General features: G+C 34.7%; 1 protein-coding gene across 12 annotated transcripts in view; it reads left to right on the top strand.

Annotated features, from left to right (window-relative positions):
- ATOSA (atos homolog A) overlaps window positions 1-17,918 on the top strand; it is a 121,556-nt gene extending 103,638 nt beyond the window's left edge. For 10 of the 12 annotated variants that reach the window (XM_072808567.1, XM_072808565.1, XM_072808566.1 and 7 more), the window contains 6 exons: window positions 2,259-2,338; window positions 3,031-3,139; window positions 7,514-7,672; window positions 12,620-12,688; window positions 14,695-14,894; window positions 17,339-17,918. In XM_072808567.1, the coding sequence (XP_072664668.1) occupies window positions 2,259-2,338; window positions 3,031-3,139; window positions 7,514-7,672; window positions 12,620-12,688; window positions 14,695-14,894; window positions 17,339-17,492 (771 nt within the window). In that variant the 3' untranslated portion in view covers window positions 17,493-17,918. Of the gene's footprint in view, window positions 1-2,258; window positions 2,339-3,030; window positions 3,140-7,513; window positions 7,673-12,619; window positions 12,784-14,694; window positions 14,895-17,338 lie in introns of all 12 variants that reach the window. The other 2 variants (XR_012022480.1, XR_012022479.1) reach the window with 1 other exon arrangement.
- The last annotated feature ends 1,567 nt before the right edge of the window (window positions 17,919-19,485 follow it).

The raw sequence follows: 19,485 nt of genomic DNA, 5'->3' as shown, positions 1-19,485 counted from the left end.
TGAAAGTCTTTTGTCTAATATTTTAATTATTATTACATATAAAGGAAATATTTAGTGTCAAACGGGTTTGTAAGTAGATTTTTATCTTTACACTGAAGCTAGTTGACATCAACAGCTGGATCATTTGACAATCAAATTTGTGGTTGTCTTTGATGTGGAACTCATGCAACATCTTATTTTAAGACATATAAATTTCCCCACTCTACATTTACAAATAGATTTGTAGGTCAGAGTGTGAAGGTTAAGAGTGTTGCTTTGGAAAAAAAAAAAAAAAAAGAGTGTTGCTTTCGAGTCACAAAGACTTCACTCTACCTGTGTGACATTTGTGACCTTATTTGAGTAATATAATCTGAGCCTCAGTCTCTTCATCATTAAAAAAGGGGTGAAAATGTCTCCTTTAGTGTTGTGAGGATGAGTAGTATCATTTCTAACACATAGTAAGCCGTCAGTAGTTGTTCTACCTGCCGTTTCAGTTAAACCTGAGGCAAGTGATCAGTATCAAAGCAGAAGTAAAAACACGTATATTTTGCTACAAACATAAGATAATTTTTGCTGTTTTATCTGTATTTTTTAAGTAAACTCAAAGCATACAATATCTGGCCTATATTAAAAAATAATTATTGAATAAGAAATCTAGAATTTAAATTTATAACTTTAATTTATAATTTATTTTAGAGAAGCTAAATTCTAAACAATTTAAAATAATGCCAAACATTTGACCTACCTAAAACAACTAAATCAAAATTCTAAATATGAAAAAACATTTTAATTCCTGTATATACACACGTGTGCATACAAATACAGATGGATTAACAGTGGCCTAGAATCAGCTGAAGAGCAATTGAGTGAATGGGAGACATATTAAGAAAGCACTTAGAATGGAAGTACAGAAGGGAAAAGAGATGGTAAAAGGTAAAAGAGCCACGGAAGATAAAATGAGATGTTTAGTGTAAGTCTAGTACAAATTCCAAAAAAGTAGATGGAAGAAGGAAAATGCAGTGTCAGAAGAAATTAAGGTAAAGAACTTTTCAGAACTGAAGACATGAGAGTTTTTTTCCCTAAGATTTTATTTATTTATTCATGAGAGACACAGAAAGAGAGGCAGAGACATAGACAGAAGGAGAGGTAGGCTTCTGGCAGAGAGCCCGATGTGGCACTTGATCCCGGGACCGGGATCACACCCTGAGCCAAGGCAGACATTCAACCGCTGAGCCACCCAGGCGAAGACATGAGAGTTTAGATAGAAAACTTCACATTGAGCTCTGACTACAAAAAATAGCATGGATACATATATGATATTCTAGAAAACAAGTCTTTCTAATTTGCATGTTGCATGTGTTTTTACCTTTGATATCTGGATCTTTCATTTTTTAGGATATTTTTAGCTAGACGGTGGTGTGATTGGTGTCTTAAATGTAATATGGTATACAATGGTGGTTGAACATCCAGGGTAGTATTTTTCAGACCTATTCTCTGTAAAACTCCAGGGTTCTTGGAAATGTACAGTGGGGTAGTGGTAGAGCTGGGCAGTACTCCAGGCTCCCGTCACTATTTAATTATTCTTTCTTTTTATTTTAAAGCTATCAATCTTTTATTCCCCCCAACAAAATACAGAAGTGTAGTAGACCCTTGAACAACACAGATTTGAACTGGACGGGTCCACTTATATATGTGGGTTTTGTTTTGTTTCTGTAAACGTATTTTCTCTTCTAATTTTCTTAATAACATGTTCTTTAGCTTTAAGAATATAATACAGTATATAACAATATACAAAATGTGTGTTAATCAGCTATTTATGTTACTGGTAAGGCTTCCAGTCAACTGTAGGCTATTAGTAAAGTTTTTGGGGAGCCAAAACTTATATGTTAATTTTCAACTGCCCTGGGCAGAGGGTCAGTGTCTCATAATCCTTGTGTTGTTCAAGGGTCAACTGTATATAATAAAGTAAAAAATAAAAGTCTTTTTTTATATATTAGGATCCCATGTAAGATTTGGTTTTAGAGAAAAACAAATTCTGCTTCTTAAAAAGTCAAAACCTGGTAAAAGTGCTTTTATTAATTATCTGTTTTCTCCTACCAGTTAATAAAATGAGAACATAAGAACAATTTGTAATACAGAGCATGATTGTAAGTAAGGTGTTTTGGGAGAAGTTTTATTATTTGTCAGATATGCTTAGCTTTCTTTTGAAAAGTGTTCTATCAATTCAAGAAAAAAATTACAGTGTTTTTAAATATCACAAATGAATATTTTGATCTTAGGTTCCTCAAAGAAAGACACAATCAGGTTGCTTTGATTTGGATTCTTCATTACTGCATCTGAAAAGCTTATCGTCTAGAAGGTATTTATTCTAAAACTCGTTTGTGTATGTGAAATGATACTACACTAATTTCTAGTCTTGGGGAATAAATATTTTCTACAAAAATCACAATTTTAACAGGAATATTATTTTCTAGTTGTCATTTTCAATATTATTTCACACACAGTTATTAAGGGTGAAGAAGGGAGAAAGTAAGACAATGAGTAGCTATATTGGTCATCATAATAAACACTTTGGTTTTAACACTTAGTGGGCTTGAGTATTTCTGGTCAGTCACCTTCTCCTTTGCCTTATGCTTCTTTGCAAAAAAGCCTTAGAAATGTGTTCCATGTTGACAAGTAAATACCTTCATTATTTTCTTTAGTCACATAATTTTGCCTTTGTATTCTCATTTTTCACTGAAAATGAAGACTGAAAGAAGGCTGCATTATATTTCTAGTAAATGCCACTATATGATAAATTATACATTCAATCCTGGAACCTTCCAGAGTTTTACTTATATTTTTTGTCAAATATTATAACACAGACTACAAAATCAAATCAGGATTTTAAACTAGATATTTCCTATCTTAAAATTTGGTAGGATTAATTTTTTATCATGTAGTTTAAGTAAATTTGAAATTGATCAAATTCTCCTAATTTAATTTTGTACAAAAGGTAAATTAGAAAATGTTGTGTTTAATATGTTCGTTTGTTAATTTTCTTTTTAATAGTCCTCGACCATGTTTAAACATTGAAGATGATCCAGATATTCATGAAAAACCATTTCTGAGTTCTAGTGCTCCACCTATTACAAGTCTTAGTCTCTTAGGAAATTTTGAGGTAATGTTTTTAAGAATTATTTAAAGAGTTGACATTTCTTATCCTAGATCCAGGGTGTTATTTATGTCATTTGTTTGTGAAAAGGAAGTAAATAAATGGATTGTATTTTTCAAAGCTTTGAAATCACCTTCTTTCCTTTTCATTTCCTTTTGCCTTTACTTTTTGTAAGAAGTAAAGTTAGAATTGTTGGCAGTGACATCCTCAAATTGGGTACCTTGTGAGGAAGATAGAGGACTTACGTAAAGTGGAGTCAGGTGTCCATTACTCTGGCTAAAGGAGGGAGTTAACCACACCTTACATGGTAGTACTGACTCTGATACCCAGGAATGAGAATAGTGGGCTGATAACACCCCCTTCATGATCAAGAAGGTTGATATTCAAAATCAAATAGTTCTTTAAACTATATTTGTAACTTTGTTTCAAATCTAAATCTATTCTAAAATAAGACTATTTTTAAAAAATTGAATGGGTAAAGGTCTCCAGTAATGTGCCATTTTATTTAATAAGAATAGTCCTACTTGGGATCAAGATATCACTTCAGAGATGTTGAACTCTCTCTATTCTCTGACAGTATTTTAAAATTGCATAAGGCCACTGAGTGTCAGATGTTCTGCAACCTTTGTATTATAAGAAAATTTGTGAAGGGAAAAAAGAACATCTGACATGTAAAAACCTTAGGAAAGGGAAGATGGTTACAAGATTAGTACACTGGAATGTATTTGTACATTTGTACAGTTATACATACATTTTCATTCGACTTCAGTGGAAAAAGGTACAGAGAAGTTCTGAGACTGTCCAACTTATAGGTCCTTTTTAATTTATAGCTGTCCTGTGTATCAAGAGTTTATTTCTTTTTATTGTCGCCATATGGATATGCCACAATTTGTTTATTCATTCACCTGATTTTGGACCTTTGGGTTGTTTCCAGTTTTGGTCTATTACAAATGAAGCTGTTGTAAGGGGTGCCTGGGTAGTTCAGTTGGTTAAGCATTTGATTCTTGATTTCAGCTCAGATCATGATCTCAGGGTCATGAGATTGAGCCTCGTGGAACCCGCTTAAGATTCTTTTCTATTCCCTCTCCCCTCCGTCATTTGTGTACTCTCTAAAAAAAATAAAACAAACAAAAACACCTGCTGTGAATATTCATATATGCATTTTTGTGTGGACATAAGTTTTCATTTTGCTTGGGTAACTACCCAGAATGGAATGTCTGGGTAATATGATAGGTATATGTTTAACTTTTTTTTTTTTAAGATTTTATTTATTCATTCATGAGAGACACAGAGAGAGAGAGATTGAGAGAGAGAGAGGCAGGGACATAGGCAGAGGGAGAAGCAGGCTCCATGCAGGGAGCCCGATGCGGGACTCCATCCCGGGTCTCCAAGATCACACCCCAGGACAAAGGTGGTTCCAAACTGCTGAGCCACCAGGGCTGCCCTATGTTTAACTTTTTAAGAAACTGCCAAACTGTTTTACAAAGTGGTAATACAATTTTTAATGGGAGCAAAGAGCCCCACTCAGGGCTCAATCCCAGGACCCCCTGATCATGACCTGAGCCAAAGGCAGGCACTTAACCAGGCTGAGCCACCCAGCATTCCTCACACCCAACATCTTTATCCATTGATCTATTGATGGACACTTGGGCTCTTTCCATAATTTGGCTATTGTAAATAATGCTGTTATAAATGCTGCATGTATTCCTTTGAATTAATGTTTTTGTATTTTTTGTGTAAATACCCAGTAGTTTGATTACTGGATCATAGGGTAATTCTATTTTTAACTTTGTAAAGAACGTCCATACTGTTTTCTCTAGTGGCTTCACCAGTTTGTGTTCTCACCAACAGTGCACAAGGGTTCCTTTTTCTCCACGTTTTTGTCAACACTTGTTGTTTCTTATGTTTTTGATTTTAGCTCTTACGACAGGTCTGAGGTGATCTCTCATTGTAATTTGAATTTGCATTTCCCTGATGATGTATGATGTTGAGCATTTTTTCATTTGTCTGTTGGCCATCTATATGTTTTCTTTGAAGAAATGTCTGTTCATGTCTTCTGCCCATTTTTAAGTTGGATTATTCAGTTTTTGGGTGTTGGATTGTGTAAGTTCTTTACATTTTTTTGGATACTAACCCTTTATCACATATGTCATTTGCGTATATCTTCTCTCATTCAGTAGGTTGCCTTTTAGTTTTGTTGATTGTTTTCTTTGCTGTGCAGAGGCTTTTTATTTTGATGTAGTCCCAATAGTTCATTTTTGCTTTTATTTCCCGTGCCTCAGGCAACATATGTAGAAAAATGTTATTATGGCTGATGTCAGAGACATTACTGCCTGTGCTCTCTTCTAGAATTTTTATGGCTTCAGACCTCACATTTAGGTCTTTAATCTACTTTTTAAATCTATTTTCTCTAATAAAGATTTTATTTATTTATTCATGAGAGATACAGAAAGAAAGGCAGAGACATAGGCAGAGGGAAAGAAGCAGGCTCACTGTGGGGTGCCTGATGTGGGACTCAATCCGAGGACCTGGGGATCACAACCTGAGCCAAAGGTAGATGCTCAACCACTGAGCCACCTAGGTGCCCCTGAATTTATTTTTGTTTATGGTGTAAGAAAGTGATCCAGTTTCATTCTTTTGCATGTGGCTGTCTAGTTTTCCCAGCACCATTTGTTGAAGAAACTTTTCCCCATTGGATATTCTTTCCTACTTTGTTGAAGATTAATTGACCATATAGTTGTGGATTTCTGGTTTTTCTATTCTGTTCTGTTGATGTATTATATCTGTTTTTTGCCAGTACCATATTGTTTTGATTACTACAGCATTGTAATATAACTTGAAGTCTAGAATTGTGATGTCTCCAGCTTTGCTTTCCTGTTTCAATATTGCTTTGGTTATTTGGTGTCTTTTTGGGTTCCATATAAATTTTAGGTGTTTTTTTGTTTGTTTGTTTTTGTTTTTGTTTTTTTGTTTTTCTAGTTCTGGTGAAAAATGCTGTTAGTGTTTTGATTTGCATTAAATATGTAGATTGCTTTGGCTAGTACAGACTTTTTTTTTTAAGATTTTATTTATTCATGAGAGACAGAGAGAGAGAGAGAGAGAGAGAGGCAGAAACACAGGCAGAGGGAGAAGCAGGCTTCATGCAGGGAGCCCGATGTGGGACTCCATCCCTAGACTCTAGGATCACGCTCTGGGCCGAAGGCAGGCGCTAAACCGCTGAGCCACCAAGGGATCCCCTAGTACAGACATTTTAACAATATTTGTTCTTCTATTCCATGAGCGTGGAAGTCTTTCCGTTTATTTCTTTGTGTCCTCCTCAATTTCATCAGTATTTTATAGTTTTTAGGGTATGGTCTTTTTTACCTCTTTGGTTAGGCTTATTCCTAGGTATCTTACTATTTTTGGTGCAGTTGTAGATGGGATTGTTTTCTTAATTTCTCTTTCTCCTGCTTCATTATTAGTGTATAGAAATGCAACGGATTTCTGCACACTGATTTTGTGTGCTGAGACTTCACTGAATTCATTTATCAGTTCTAGTAGTTTTTTTTATGCAGTCTTTAGGGTTTTCTATATATAGTATCATGTCATCTGCAAATAGGGTTTTACTTCTTTCTTACTAGTTTGGATGCTTTTGGTTGTCTAATTGCTGTGGCTAGGACTTCCAGTACTATGTTGAACAAAAGAGGTGAGAGTGGATATCCTTGTCTTGCTCCTGACCTTGGGGAGAAAAGTTCTCAGTTTTTCCCCATTAAGCATGGTGTTCACTGTGGGGTTTTCATAGATAACCTTTATTATGTTGAGGTGTGTTCCCTCTAAGCCTACTTTGTCGAGGGCTTTTATCATGAATGGGTGTTATACTTTATCAAATGGTTTTTCTGTATCTATTGAAATGATCATATGGTTTTTATCCTTTCTCTTATTGAAGTTATATATCACATTAATTGATTTGCAAACATTGAACCCCACTCTTGCATCCCTGAAATAAATCCCACTTGATTGTGGTGAATGATTTATTTATTTTTATTTTTTTATTTTATTTTTTATTTTTAAAAATTTTTTAAAGATTTTATTTATCTACTCATAGAGACACAGAGAGAGAATGAGAGGCCGAGACACAGGCAGAGGGAGAAGCAGGCTCCACCCAGAGAGCCCGACGTGGAACTCATCCAGGGTCCCCAGGATCACGCCCCAGGCTGCAGGCTGCTGCGCCACCGCCACCGGGGCTGCCCCTGATTTTTTTTTAATGTATTATTGGATTGTTTGAGTAGCTACCATTTTCTAGTGCCAGAAAAGATAATAATGTATTTCTTTAAATGAAAAAAAAAATGAATATGTGTCAACTTCTAAAATTTCTTTCTTAAAAATTATTTTGTCTTCCAGGAATCTGTCTTAAACTATCGGTTAGATCCTCTTGGCATTGTTGATGGTTTTACTGCTGAGGTAGGGGCAAGTGGTGTTTTCTGCCCCACACATTTGACTCTTCCAGTCGAAGTGTCATTCTACAGTGTTTCAGATGATAATGCTCCCTCTCCTTATATGGCAAGTATTTTAAAAATCTTTGTTGGCTAAAATCAACCAATTTAATGACAGATGTCTTTAAATTCAAAGAGATTTAAGACTGCTTTCTGGCAATGCTTGAAAACATTAAGCATTTCCTAACAAAACTGAAGGCTGAGTAGAGGCTAAAATATCAATATGTTGCCTCATAACTTCTTTTCCAGGTAGCTCTAACAACAAATTTCCTCTTTGGCATTTGAGGATCTGCTGAAAACTTACTTGTTTCTATGTGATTTGAAAACATGATAAAACTTTGATTAGTGACACTATAATTTCATATCTCTGAGAGTTAACACAAATTCTCAAGTGCTTACTGTGCTCACTGGTCCCCAAGTGTCATCTTCACACGTGATCCTCATCTCAGGAAGATCTAGGTAAAGATTTGGTGAATTAAATCTTCAGTCAGATCCTTTCACCGCCTTTTTCCTATTTGTTTTGAGACGATTTTTTTCTAATCTTAGCTATTTCTGTTTCCATACTAATGTTCTAATGGAGAGAGTAAGAGCAGTTCTGAACTTTATGATCTTATGATTTCATCTTTCCCATTTTTAAATTCTGATCGCTTGAAGATAAAATAAGCCTTCAACTGCAAAAATGATACTGCATCCTAGTGTGTGTTTAGTATCAGCCCTTTGCAAAGGACAGAGAAGAAAAAGAGCCTAATGATACAAGTCTATAAGAAGTTTACAGTGATGATATCAAATACAGAGTCAGATCTGTGTTTTCATGTTAGATCTTACTTTGAGAAGCACAAATTGCTATAGTCTCAGAACTATACTGTTCTGGCCTTGCTACTTGAATTTCCTAGCTTACCACATGGTCCTATTGATTCGTCTCCTAAGATCCTTCTCTTCAACCTTCTTGATTTTCAAGGACTAAAAGTTGTGAAAAGGGATTCTATGCAATTGAGAAACAACAAAGGAAAGGAAATTATACATTTTGGGGGACTAAATATAGCCTATTCATTATTGGCCCAGTGTGCTCAAAAAAGTAATTTTAGCCTTACTCCATTTTAAGGGTGAAAAAAATTTTTTTTAGATTTTATTTATTTATTTGAGAGAGAGAGACAGAGAGAGAGGGAGAATGAGTACAAGCAGGGGGAGGTAGAAAGGGAGAGGGAAGGAGATTCCCCGCTGATCAAGGAGCCCCATAATCCTGGGCTCCATCCCAGGACCCCAGGACCATGAGCTGATCCGAAGGCAGACACTCAACTGACTGAGCTACCCAGGTGCCCCTGAAAATTTTACTTAAGAGCCTGATTAGTGTTTCACACTTTGGTTTAAAAAAAAAAGAAAAACAGTTTTGTCTGCTCATTTACTCAAGTTTTCTTTCCCCAGTAATATTTACACTTATGGATCATAGATCATAGTCCTAAAGATGTACAGCATTATCAAAAACAGATCCACCCCTTCACAAACCTGTCCAATTGTGATAATTGAGCCACCTGTTAATTCATTTTCCATGGAAAGCTATATTCACTTTTCCAGTATGATTTTGAAAAAATAACAGCTAATATCGGATAACTAGTAACATGGAATGTACAATTGACTTAAGTTCAGTATCAGAATAAATGTATTATGCTAAAATGCTTATGATATTAGAATAGAGCTATAAAGGTATCCATTTTGCTTTACCAGGACATAAATAAGTCTCATCAGTTTCGCATATTCTATTGGCACTTAATAATTACAGAATGGAGATATAAGGTCTACAATATTGTAATCTGTCATAACGTATAAAGTCTCCATTGACCAGTAGGGTGGCTTAGAAACAAGATAAAAGTAAATGGCTGGAAATCAGCTCAAATAAATATCTTTAAGTGAAGTTTACAAGTAAGAGAGAATTTGAACTACACTTTTTTTTAAAGATTTTATTTATTCATGAGAAACAGAGAGAGAGAGAGAGAGGGAGAGGCAGAGACACAGGCAGAGGGAGAAGCAAGCTCCATGCAGGGAGCCTGCTGTAGGACTCGATCCCGGGACTTCAGGATCACACCCTGGGCCAAAGGCAGGTGCTAAACCGCTGAGCCACCCAGGGATCCCCTGAACTACACTTTTAAAAAGCAGAACAGCATTAATCTTTGACCTTGATTGACATCTAAAAAACAAGATTGGGATGCCTGGCTCAGCAGTTGAGTGTCTGCCTTTGGCTCCGGACATGATTCCAGAGTTCTAGGATCAAGTCCCACATCAGGCTTCCCACAGGGAGCCTGCTTCTCCCTCTGCCTATGTTTCTACCTCTCTCTCTGTGTCTATTATGAATAAATAAATAAAATCTTTTTTAAAAAAATTAAATTAAATTAAAAACATAGGATTAAGAGATAAAAGGTTTTGTCACTTTGTCTCCAGAAAGTACACACAAATGATTACAGCTTTTGATATTGGAAAGGGTATAAATCAGGTTATTGAGTTGACTTAATCTGTCCTTTAAGATTCCCTGACTTGCTTTTCTATAATATTCTTCAATAAACTTTCCATTATGTAATTAAATTTTTCTAGATTAGTTTATTCATTAAGAATGGGTTCCTTTTGTAAATGACCTAATTCAAATCTTAGACCACGAATCTTTCCTACTATAAATTAATAAACTTAATTTTGTTTCTTCAGGGAATCTTATTTATATTTTGGTAGTTTGGTATGTTTTCAAAGGACTGATCACATTTTGATAAGATAGTGTATCATAGACCAGCAGAACTGAAACACCAAATTCCTACTTTTTACCTTGGGACCGCTCTTCACAAATAATACAAATGACTCATAAAAGTAAAATTTTGCACAGAAAATTTTGTCCTTGTGGTGTAGAAGTGGTACAGGACTTTTCATTAAATAATTCCTTAAAAATTAGCTCAGAGTCACATAATCTCTTTGTCCAGCTTGGATATCAGTGGTAAAAAAAGTTCTCCAACTGCTACATTGCAATATTTCACTGTTTAGAAATTACTGAATTGGTGAAACCAGTAAAATGGTCTAAAGAATATATGCCAGTGGTAACTTCAGTTATCATTATTAACAGGATCACATATTATTTTTTGTATTTGTAATTCACCAAATTAAGATACACTTTGTTCAGTTTTACTTATTTCATATTTTCTATAGCAGAGTAATTTGAGGAATTTTTGTGTGAGATTTTGACCCACCTTAGTTTATATTAACCTTCTATTCCATTCTACAATGCCAGAAGAAAACGTATTTCTCTTCTTTATGTAAAATAAAATAGGTAGATGCATTAATATGCTGCCCCATTAAAATAAATTATTAAAATACAATAAATAATAATTATAATAATCTTAATGAAATTCCAAGTAAGTTCTCAATTTCTGTTTAAAATTCCTGATTTGCCAGTACCCCTACTGATCTTACATTGCTTAGATGATTGTAAAGTGTTGGCATAAAATATAAGGTTTTAAAATGTGCATACTGTCTGTATAAATTTATTTTAGTTACCATTACCATGTTCTGAAAACTATTAAAATTGTATGTATTAAAGGAAATAAATAGAGGCTTTATAGAAGTTTTGCCCCACCAGTTTTCTTATATGTATTTACTGGAAGGTAGCAAGGAAGAACAATAATGTATTGCACGTAGCAATGTGGTTATAAAGTAGCTTTTATTTGGGTATATTTTACTTACTTTTTCTGGAACTAGGAAGTAGAGGGGCATTATATATCATAGCTGTTTTTCAGATGAAGCAGATTATTAGGGAGAAATTGTTTAAGCTTCATCAGTGACTCTTTTTGTTTAGGAATACAGTTTGTTGAAAGCTTTTTCTCATGCTTTAAATAACCATGTGGTAAATCAGATTAGACAAGAATGACCTATGTCCTTTCAGTGCCCTTTTCTGTGAACATTTCGTAATATTAATGTGCTAATTTAATAGTCTGAGGATGGCCCTTGATTCACATAGCAGAGTTTGGCCCTCCTTTTTACCCTTGTGCACTTTATTCCCCCCTCAACTTTGATCTGTCTTACAAATCCAACAGAGATGTTTGATGGGACAGTCCTATTTTATATTTACGTTTACTTAAGGTCATGTTTTGGCATGTACAATATGAAATGATGGGATATGAAATATAGAATATGCAATATTCAACTTAACTACTTAAAACTGTTACCCCAGTTAAAACAAGTGAATCAGCCTTCCTTTCTTAAAGCTATCTAAGAATTAAATATCATAGTTACCACCTGTCATTTGGTCATCATGGTTACCTAGAAACTTTCACATATTAAATCCTAGCTTTCCTTATTTTAATTTATGCTTGTTTCCCGTTGTTTGGGCTTCTGTACTGATGAGAATTTTATTCTCAGAAAACTATATAGTACAGTAGTGCTTCTCAAACTTTATCATATGTACATATATAATATCATCTGGGGGATCTTAAAATACAGCTTTGATTTGGTAGGTGTAGGGAGAAGCCATAAATTGTGTTTCTCAGTAGTTTACAGGTGATGCTGATGATGCTGGTATGTCTTTAGTCAAAAATCCATATTTTAATTTAACTTACTGACTGAAGAATTAACTTCATTGTTAGCTGAGACCTAGGCCCTTCTGCATTCCTGACTTTTCGTATGTCCAAAGAACAATACATTGGTTGCTTCTTCATTTCCCTCTTCCCATGTTATATAGAAGGGAATAAACCTATCTTCTCCCTTTATTTCCTTTTTAGTTAAGGAGCTTCTTCTGTATTGTATATCTTAATAGAAACTGCAAGCACTGTGATATGTTATTTATTGCAACATCTCCAGGAAGAACAGTAAATTGTTTTCTTTTGGGTGGGACCCTCACTATTACATCCTTTAATATATCTATTGATGGGAATATTTTTTCATATAAGTAGAATTCTAAAATTTTAGTAATTATGTGATTTATTATTCTTAGTCTTTTATATAAATTTGCTTGAGTTTGTACTCAATTTGTCTTCTTTTTTTCAAGGGTGTGATTACTTTAGAGTCCCTTGGTAAAAGGGGTTATCGAGTACCTCCTTCAGGAACGATACAAGTGGTATGTGTTTTATAGCCTACAATTGCAATAATCATTCTCTCACATACATATAGAACTTAGCCCTTTCTCCTGCTACTGCTGCTGCAACAACTTTGGTAAGTAACAGTGGGGCTGCAGCTTTCTTTGGAGTTTCCCTGCTCTGCCCCAGGAATGGCCATGTTGGGGACCTTCATAAAAGGAAAGCATAAATAATCTAATGAAGGTGAATACTTTAGAAAAATAGTTTATGACAGTTTACATAACTTAAATAGAGCTATTTTCAATGTAATTAGAATTTAACATTACTAGTGTCTTCTATTAATATAATTAGCCAGATTGAGATTGACTTATTTAAAAGGAGACCTCAAATATTAGTATTGTTTTGTCAGGAACAAAATTATATTATCCCTAGTGTAATAATTTCTAAGTTAATTTACTAAGATGGTTACACAAGGTAGAAATGTAGTCTGACAGATGTGTGGGCAGAGAAGGCATCCTTTCCTTTTGGTCTAGGTGTTGATCTAGTTTTGGCTCAGGAGAATTCCTCTAGCCCAGAGCAATCATTCATCATCATTGGTCTTGGATTCTCAGAAGAGTTATTTGATATCAAGGCCAGTTTGCGATTAAGTTCATCTCCAAATCAGATCCAGGATAATCCTGCAGGCCCAGAAGTCTATTACAAAGCTGGCTCTTGCAGACTGAAAAGAATCTGATATTTCTCAGTTATACCTCAATAAAGCCAAAATTAAAAAATAAAAATAAAATAAAATAAAATAAATAATAAAAAATAAAGTCTAGCTAAGTTCCTTACACTCGGAATCTGGTCTAATTTAGTAAACCTTTTTATGACTTTTGGCCTCAATGTGATCAATGCTTTACCAGACCACTTTTACTCATCACCTTTGTTTGAATACAGCAAGGAGTCTGTTTGAGGACTGCAACTTTAATGATTAATTTTAAATCTGAAATTTAGGTTTATCTTTCATTCCTTATATGGTTTAATTATGTATAAACATGGTTTGAACTCTTGGCTTACTAGTTGTTGTGGTTGTTGACTGTATTAGCCTTAATCTTAAGACTCACGAGATTTCGAAAGTTGGATCATAATATTGATATATTTCTCATTTTGATTCAGTGAGTGATGTCCAGTGCCACGGATGAGCTTCTGAAAGCATGGGCACCAAGTTACCTATTGATGTGTTGGTAATTTGGTTAAAGTCAGATCAGCAGCTTGGGGACTTGTTTAAAAATTAGTACTTTAAAAAATAGTATTCCTCCAATTATTGATAGCCAAGTATCAATTGAATTTACTTCAGTCTTCACCAAGGATACATATTTTGGTCTCTTATGATATTGATGATTTTTTAAAAGTTTAGTAATCACTACAGTTTTTGCAATGAATCCAACTGTGAGAACTTTAAGTATTTTTCAGCCTCCTTAGTAACTAAAAATAATGAACTTTATTTTCTAAACCTGGAAAAATTTCCAAATAATAAAGTTTCTCTTTTTTGAGAACATATTTTTTATTTTATATAACTATATATACCTAATATACCAAAAAAGTCTAGTTTTACCTAGCTATTTTATTTTAAATTTTTTCTATTTACTCACTATCAAAATTTGAGGAAAATTAACATTCTGAGCACTTTGCAGTTGATATACTGTAATAAAGCTAATGTTTGAAATAAGTGAACTGGGTGTTCAGTAAGAGTATATTTTGCTTACTTTAATGGAAGCATTTCCTAAAATCTGAATAAAGAGTAAAAGCTATGTGTTGTCTCATATGAAATTTGTGACTAAAATTTTTTATTTGTTACAGGATTTTATAATGGGAAATAAAAATTAAACCATTTTTTAAAAATATTGAATATAACTTCATCAACTTCAAAATGTTAACTTTAGTTCCCAAAATTATATCCACTGGGATTAACTTATTATTTAAAAACCTATTTTTTTATTGGCATAATCATCTTACATCAAATCAACAGGTCACTTTTTAAAGAATTATTTTTATGTTGTTTCTTTAGACCTTATTTAATCCTAATAAGACTGTGGTGAAGATGTTTGTTGTGATATATGACTTACGAGATATGCCAGCCAATCATCAGACATTCCTACGACAAAGAACTTTTTCTGTACCTGTTAAACAAGAGATGAAGAGAAGTGTTAATAAAGAGAACATCCGACATACAGAAGAACGGTTATTACGCTACCTCATACATCTGAGGTAATGTTTCAGATAAATATGAAAATACGTTACTTCAGAAGAACAACTCCAAAATTTTAGTGTAATACCTGTCACTCTAACTAGACCAGTGTCCTTTGGAATTTGCTTTATTTGGAAACTCTTCATATGCCAAGATGCAGAAAACACATGGCATATCTTCCTGCAGTCATTGTTACTTGTTGAATCAGGAGAGTTTTCATTTGTAGCTATGTAATGTAAAATATTTTATATGAAAACAAATGCTGACATATCTAGGGTGGTCGAAACATTTTCAAAACCAATAGAATTTTAATATGAACCACATATGTGGTTCCGTATTTTCTAGTAGGCATATTAAAAAAAAGTAATAAGAAAAAGGAAAGAGTAATATGTTTTATTTAACCCAACATATCCAAATGTTATAATTTGAGTATATAATCAACATAAAAATTATGAATGAGGTATTTTACTTTCTTTTATCAGACTATTTGAAATCAAGTATAGATTTACATGAACAAGCACAACTCAATTTGAACTAGCCACATTTCAAGTGCTCAATAGCTACATGTAGCTAGTGGCTACTGTATTGGGCAAGGAAGTTTTTAACCTTCATTCATTTAACAAATATTTATGTGTCAGATATGCTTCTGGGCATTAAGGAAACAGCAATGTGAAAATCTCAGTTCCCAAAGAGTTTATATTCTAATAATTCCATCAGAAGTACTTTCTCCTCTAACTTTTGCTACCCAAATCACAGCGCTAGGTTGTGGGAAACTGTTTGCCCTTGGGGTCCAAATTGCCAATATTCTAGGGTTAGGTTTTCGGCCCTGAAATCGTAGTAGCTCTCAGGCAATGAGCAAATCTATTGTTTAACAGAGAGCTGAGTATCAGCCTTTTACTTATAACTTTGTTCTTAGTAAGTTCTCAATCACATCAGTGAGAGTAATTCATTTTAGCCTAACTCCTTACTCCGAAAGTCCCTATTCATAAGAAGGAGGCACCTCTCATCAAGGCTGCAGGCAGCAGACCTCTTTAATCTGCTGTGGATGGTGACCACCAGCTATCCTTCAGTAGATCTGCTGTGTGGTGTCTGGAATGAATAAAGAATGAGCTGTCCACTCAAGTCCATGTTTGAAAAAGCCCATAAATGGATTCTCACATAGTGCTTAATTGGTACTCTTACCTTGGGGTCTTCTGCTGGGGTTCTGCATCCTAAGGACATGTTCAACTGGTTCAGTGTTTTTAAACCTAATTCTACCCTACCTATCATGAGCCTAATGGGAAATGTTATACAGATTGTGGGAATGAAAATCTGAAAACAGATTTGGAAGGCTTTTATAAAGAGAAATGATATGAAATAGTAGACTATAAGGATAGCTCCCAGCCCAATCTAGGATGAGATTCAACTCTCTCTAAACGTTCATTTGATACCATTCCTCTTGAAGTTTAACCACTGTAGCCATACATAACCAACATTGTCCAAAGCGAACGTCAACTACCCCAGCCTTTATAATCCCTACATAGTGATTAAATACTTTAAATCCTGGGGAAAAAAACCTCTTTGGGAAATAAACCATATATGTACAAGTATGTTATACTTCCTAAAGGTCTCAGTTTTCTTCAGATTGAGAAGGTGAAAAAATTCAGACAGAATGAGTGAGCTGACATTCAGCTCACATATAACTGACGACCAGATTTTTCAGCTAATTTAGAAGTAAAATTCGCAAACCCAAAGAGTATTTCTGCTTTGCAAAGGGAAAACCGGAGAGATTAGCACTAAAGCGTATATTTTATGTTTGATCGTCTTCCAGATAAGCTTATATGTATTATGTTATAGATATTAGGGGAGGATAGACAGTTCAATACACAGTTTTCATAACCATTTTCATTTCACTACAAACTTTTATCTTTTTAATGATGATTAGGGTTTATTTACCTAGCCATTACCAATGATAGCAGTAATTCTCCTCAGTACTTGATTATTTTCTGTGGTGACTTTTCAAGTATGGAATCCCTTTTAATGTACTCACAATTGGAAGAGGGCACATTATATGAAATGGGATGTGACCAGAGGATACTAGGTCTGCAAAGCCCAAATGTAGTATGATTGACTGATGTGAACTGAAACCTGACACTGTAGATGAGGGAGTGTGCACGGGATATGGTATCAGGGATGAAAAGTAGGATGGTGTGTGAAACAAGCAAGCCTTATAGAAAGAAACATCTCTGATACTATGAAAAGCAAAGGGAGTATGGAATGTTTAGAGAGTAGTAAGGAAGAAGCACTTAAATACCAGCACATACTTTGGCCATAGAAGACTAAATAAATATGTTGTTAGAGAGTTACTCTTAATATTGTAGCAATACTAATTCTTCCTATTTTGAAATTTTAATTACTCAAGTTTGTTTGTTTTAAAGACTCAGTCCCTGAAATGATGCATCTTTCTGTTTGCTTGTTTGTTTAGGTTCCAGAGTTCTAAATCTGGAAAGATCTACCTCCATAGAGATGTACGGCTCCTGTTCTCAAGAAAGTCCATGGAAGTTGATAGCGGTGCTGCATATGAACTCAAATCTTACACTGAATCGCCAACAAACCCTCAGTTTTCACCAAGATGTTGATAAGGAGTGACAATTTAAAGTATTCGCTCAGTACCCAAGTTTGAAAGTAAAAATTAGTGTAGAACGGAGTGTACCAATTAACAACCAGGAGAGTGGATCCTCTCCTGTTATCCTGGACCAGTTTTTATTAAAGGATTCCTGGAATGAGATCCACATATTCCAAGTAGACTGGAAACACTCATGTCCTAATAATCCTTTTTGTACTGTTGAAACCACTTCATTGGACGTGTTGCAATAGCAAAAATCCCCCCAGTTAGATTAGTGTTTACACATTTTATTTCTCAGTTATTTAATATTTAATGTTTTCCTTAATACTCAAGTGATGTTTGTCTCTAGTGTTCTAATGTAGCACAAATCCTATGTAAAATCATACTATGTATTTTTGACATTAATGTTGAAATCCAAAATATATGCACAAGTCTTTAATTTTGTGTGATGTGTTTTAAGTACTATTCATTTAATTTATTGGAAATGAGAATGAAATGTTGAGCTTCTTTAAGATTAACGCACTATGCAAGCATGTGTACCTTTTATATCTCCCAGGTTTAGTTTTTACAACACGCCACCCAGGTTGCTGCCTCACATACTAGTCCTTTAACATGCTGTTTTGGCAGTGCAGTATGGACTAAACTGCTTCACATTCCCTTTGCAAGTTCAAATCATTATGCCCATTCATATTCCTTCTAGAACTTCTTATCCCCCAAACAATTCTATTTTTCCTTAATTACTACTACAGAGGCTTTACATTAAATTGCTGTCCCATGCTAGATAACTTTTGCAAATTGTTAAAAAGAATATGTACTTTGAAAGCAAATTAGTATTTATATTGTAAATATATGCAAAAACCCAAAGAAATGTGTATTTGGCTTTTATTTTTAGATGAGACATTCATGTGATTGAGTAAATTCCTGGTAGCCATCAGACAGTTTCCATTCTAGCTTTAAAGCTCGCAAGACAATAGAGAAGATGTCTTGAGCTTCTTCTCCAAAGAAATGTATCACTTTCTTGCTCAGGGTCACAATGAAAGGAAGGCATTTGGCAACAAGGAAGAGAAGAACCACTGAGCAAGGGAACTTGACTAAATGCATCAAAAGCCCTCCCTCCATTCCCCTTAGAACAAAGAGTGGTTGTAGATGTTTGTGCAGGGACAGTGGGCATCAGGTAATAAGGCACAAATACTGGAATGCTGGTACAAATTTGTGAATGCAGGTTAGAGAATATGTACCACACAAGTAGGCCACACCAGGAGATCTGGGGCTCAAGGACCAGGTGAGTGCTCTGGAATTTGGGAGGGTGGAAGGTCTTTAGTTTGGGACCCAGCTAATGGATAGACTATTCAAGGGAAATCTGACCAGTGATGAGTAGGTAGATGTAGGTTGTGGATGGCCAGCAAGAAGCCTCTTTTAAATTTCTTTTAAGATACCAGCGGGGCGCCTGGGTGGCTCAGCTGGTTAAGCGTCAGAGTCTTGGTTTCCGCTCAGGTGATGGTTTCATGAGGCTCAGGTAATGATCTCATGCCTCCTGAGATCCAGCCCCTCATCAGGCTCTGTGCTCAGCAGGAAGTCTGTTTGAAGATTCTCTTCCTCTGCCACTTCCCCCACTTGCACACATGTGCTTGCTTGCTCTCTCAAATCTTTAAAAGACCAGCTAAAAAAGAGAAAGCTATTGATATTCCATAAAGCTAAAAAAAAAAAAGTCAATGGCACAAATTTATGAAGATTTATTCTTAATTTTCAAGCTGTGGAAACATGGAATTAGGACCCCAAACATCTGGACTGTAGTCCTAGCTCTAATAGTATCTGATAGGACTGACTCCAGGAATTCTATAATCTTTCTGGGTCTGTGGATTGAGAAAATGGATTGATAATATGCCTTCTTAAATTCTGTCATTTGATTCTTGAAATAAGCATTCCAATATATGTATGTGGATTTCTTACACATTTGACCAAAGTAAATATTGATAAATCTATATAAAACTTAGAAAACACCAAGC

This window comes from Canis lupus, chromosome 32, assembly GCF_048164855.1.
Source record: "Canis lupus baileyi chromosome 32, mCanLup2.hap1, whole genome shotgun sequence".
NCBI lineage: Eukaryota > Metazoa > Chordata > Mammalia > Carnivora > Canidae > Canis > Canis lupus.
The sequence above is the reverse complement of the archived record's forward strand: the minus strand, read 5'-3'. Positions and strand labels throughout refer to the sequence as shown.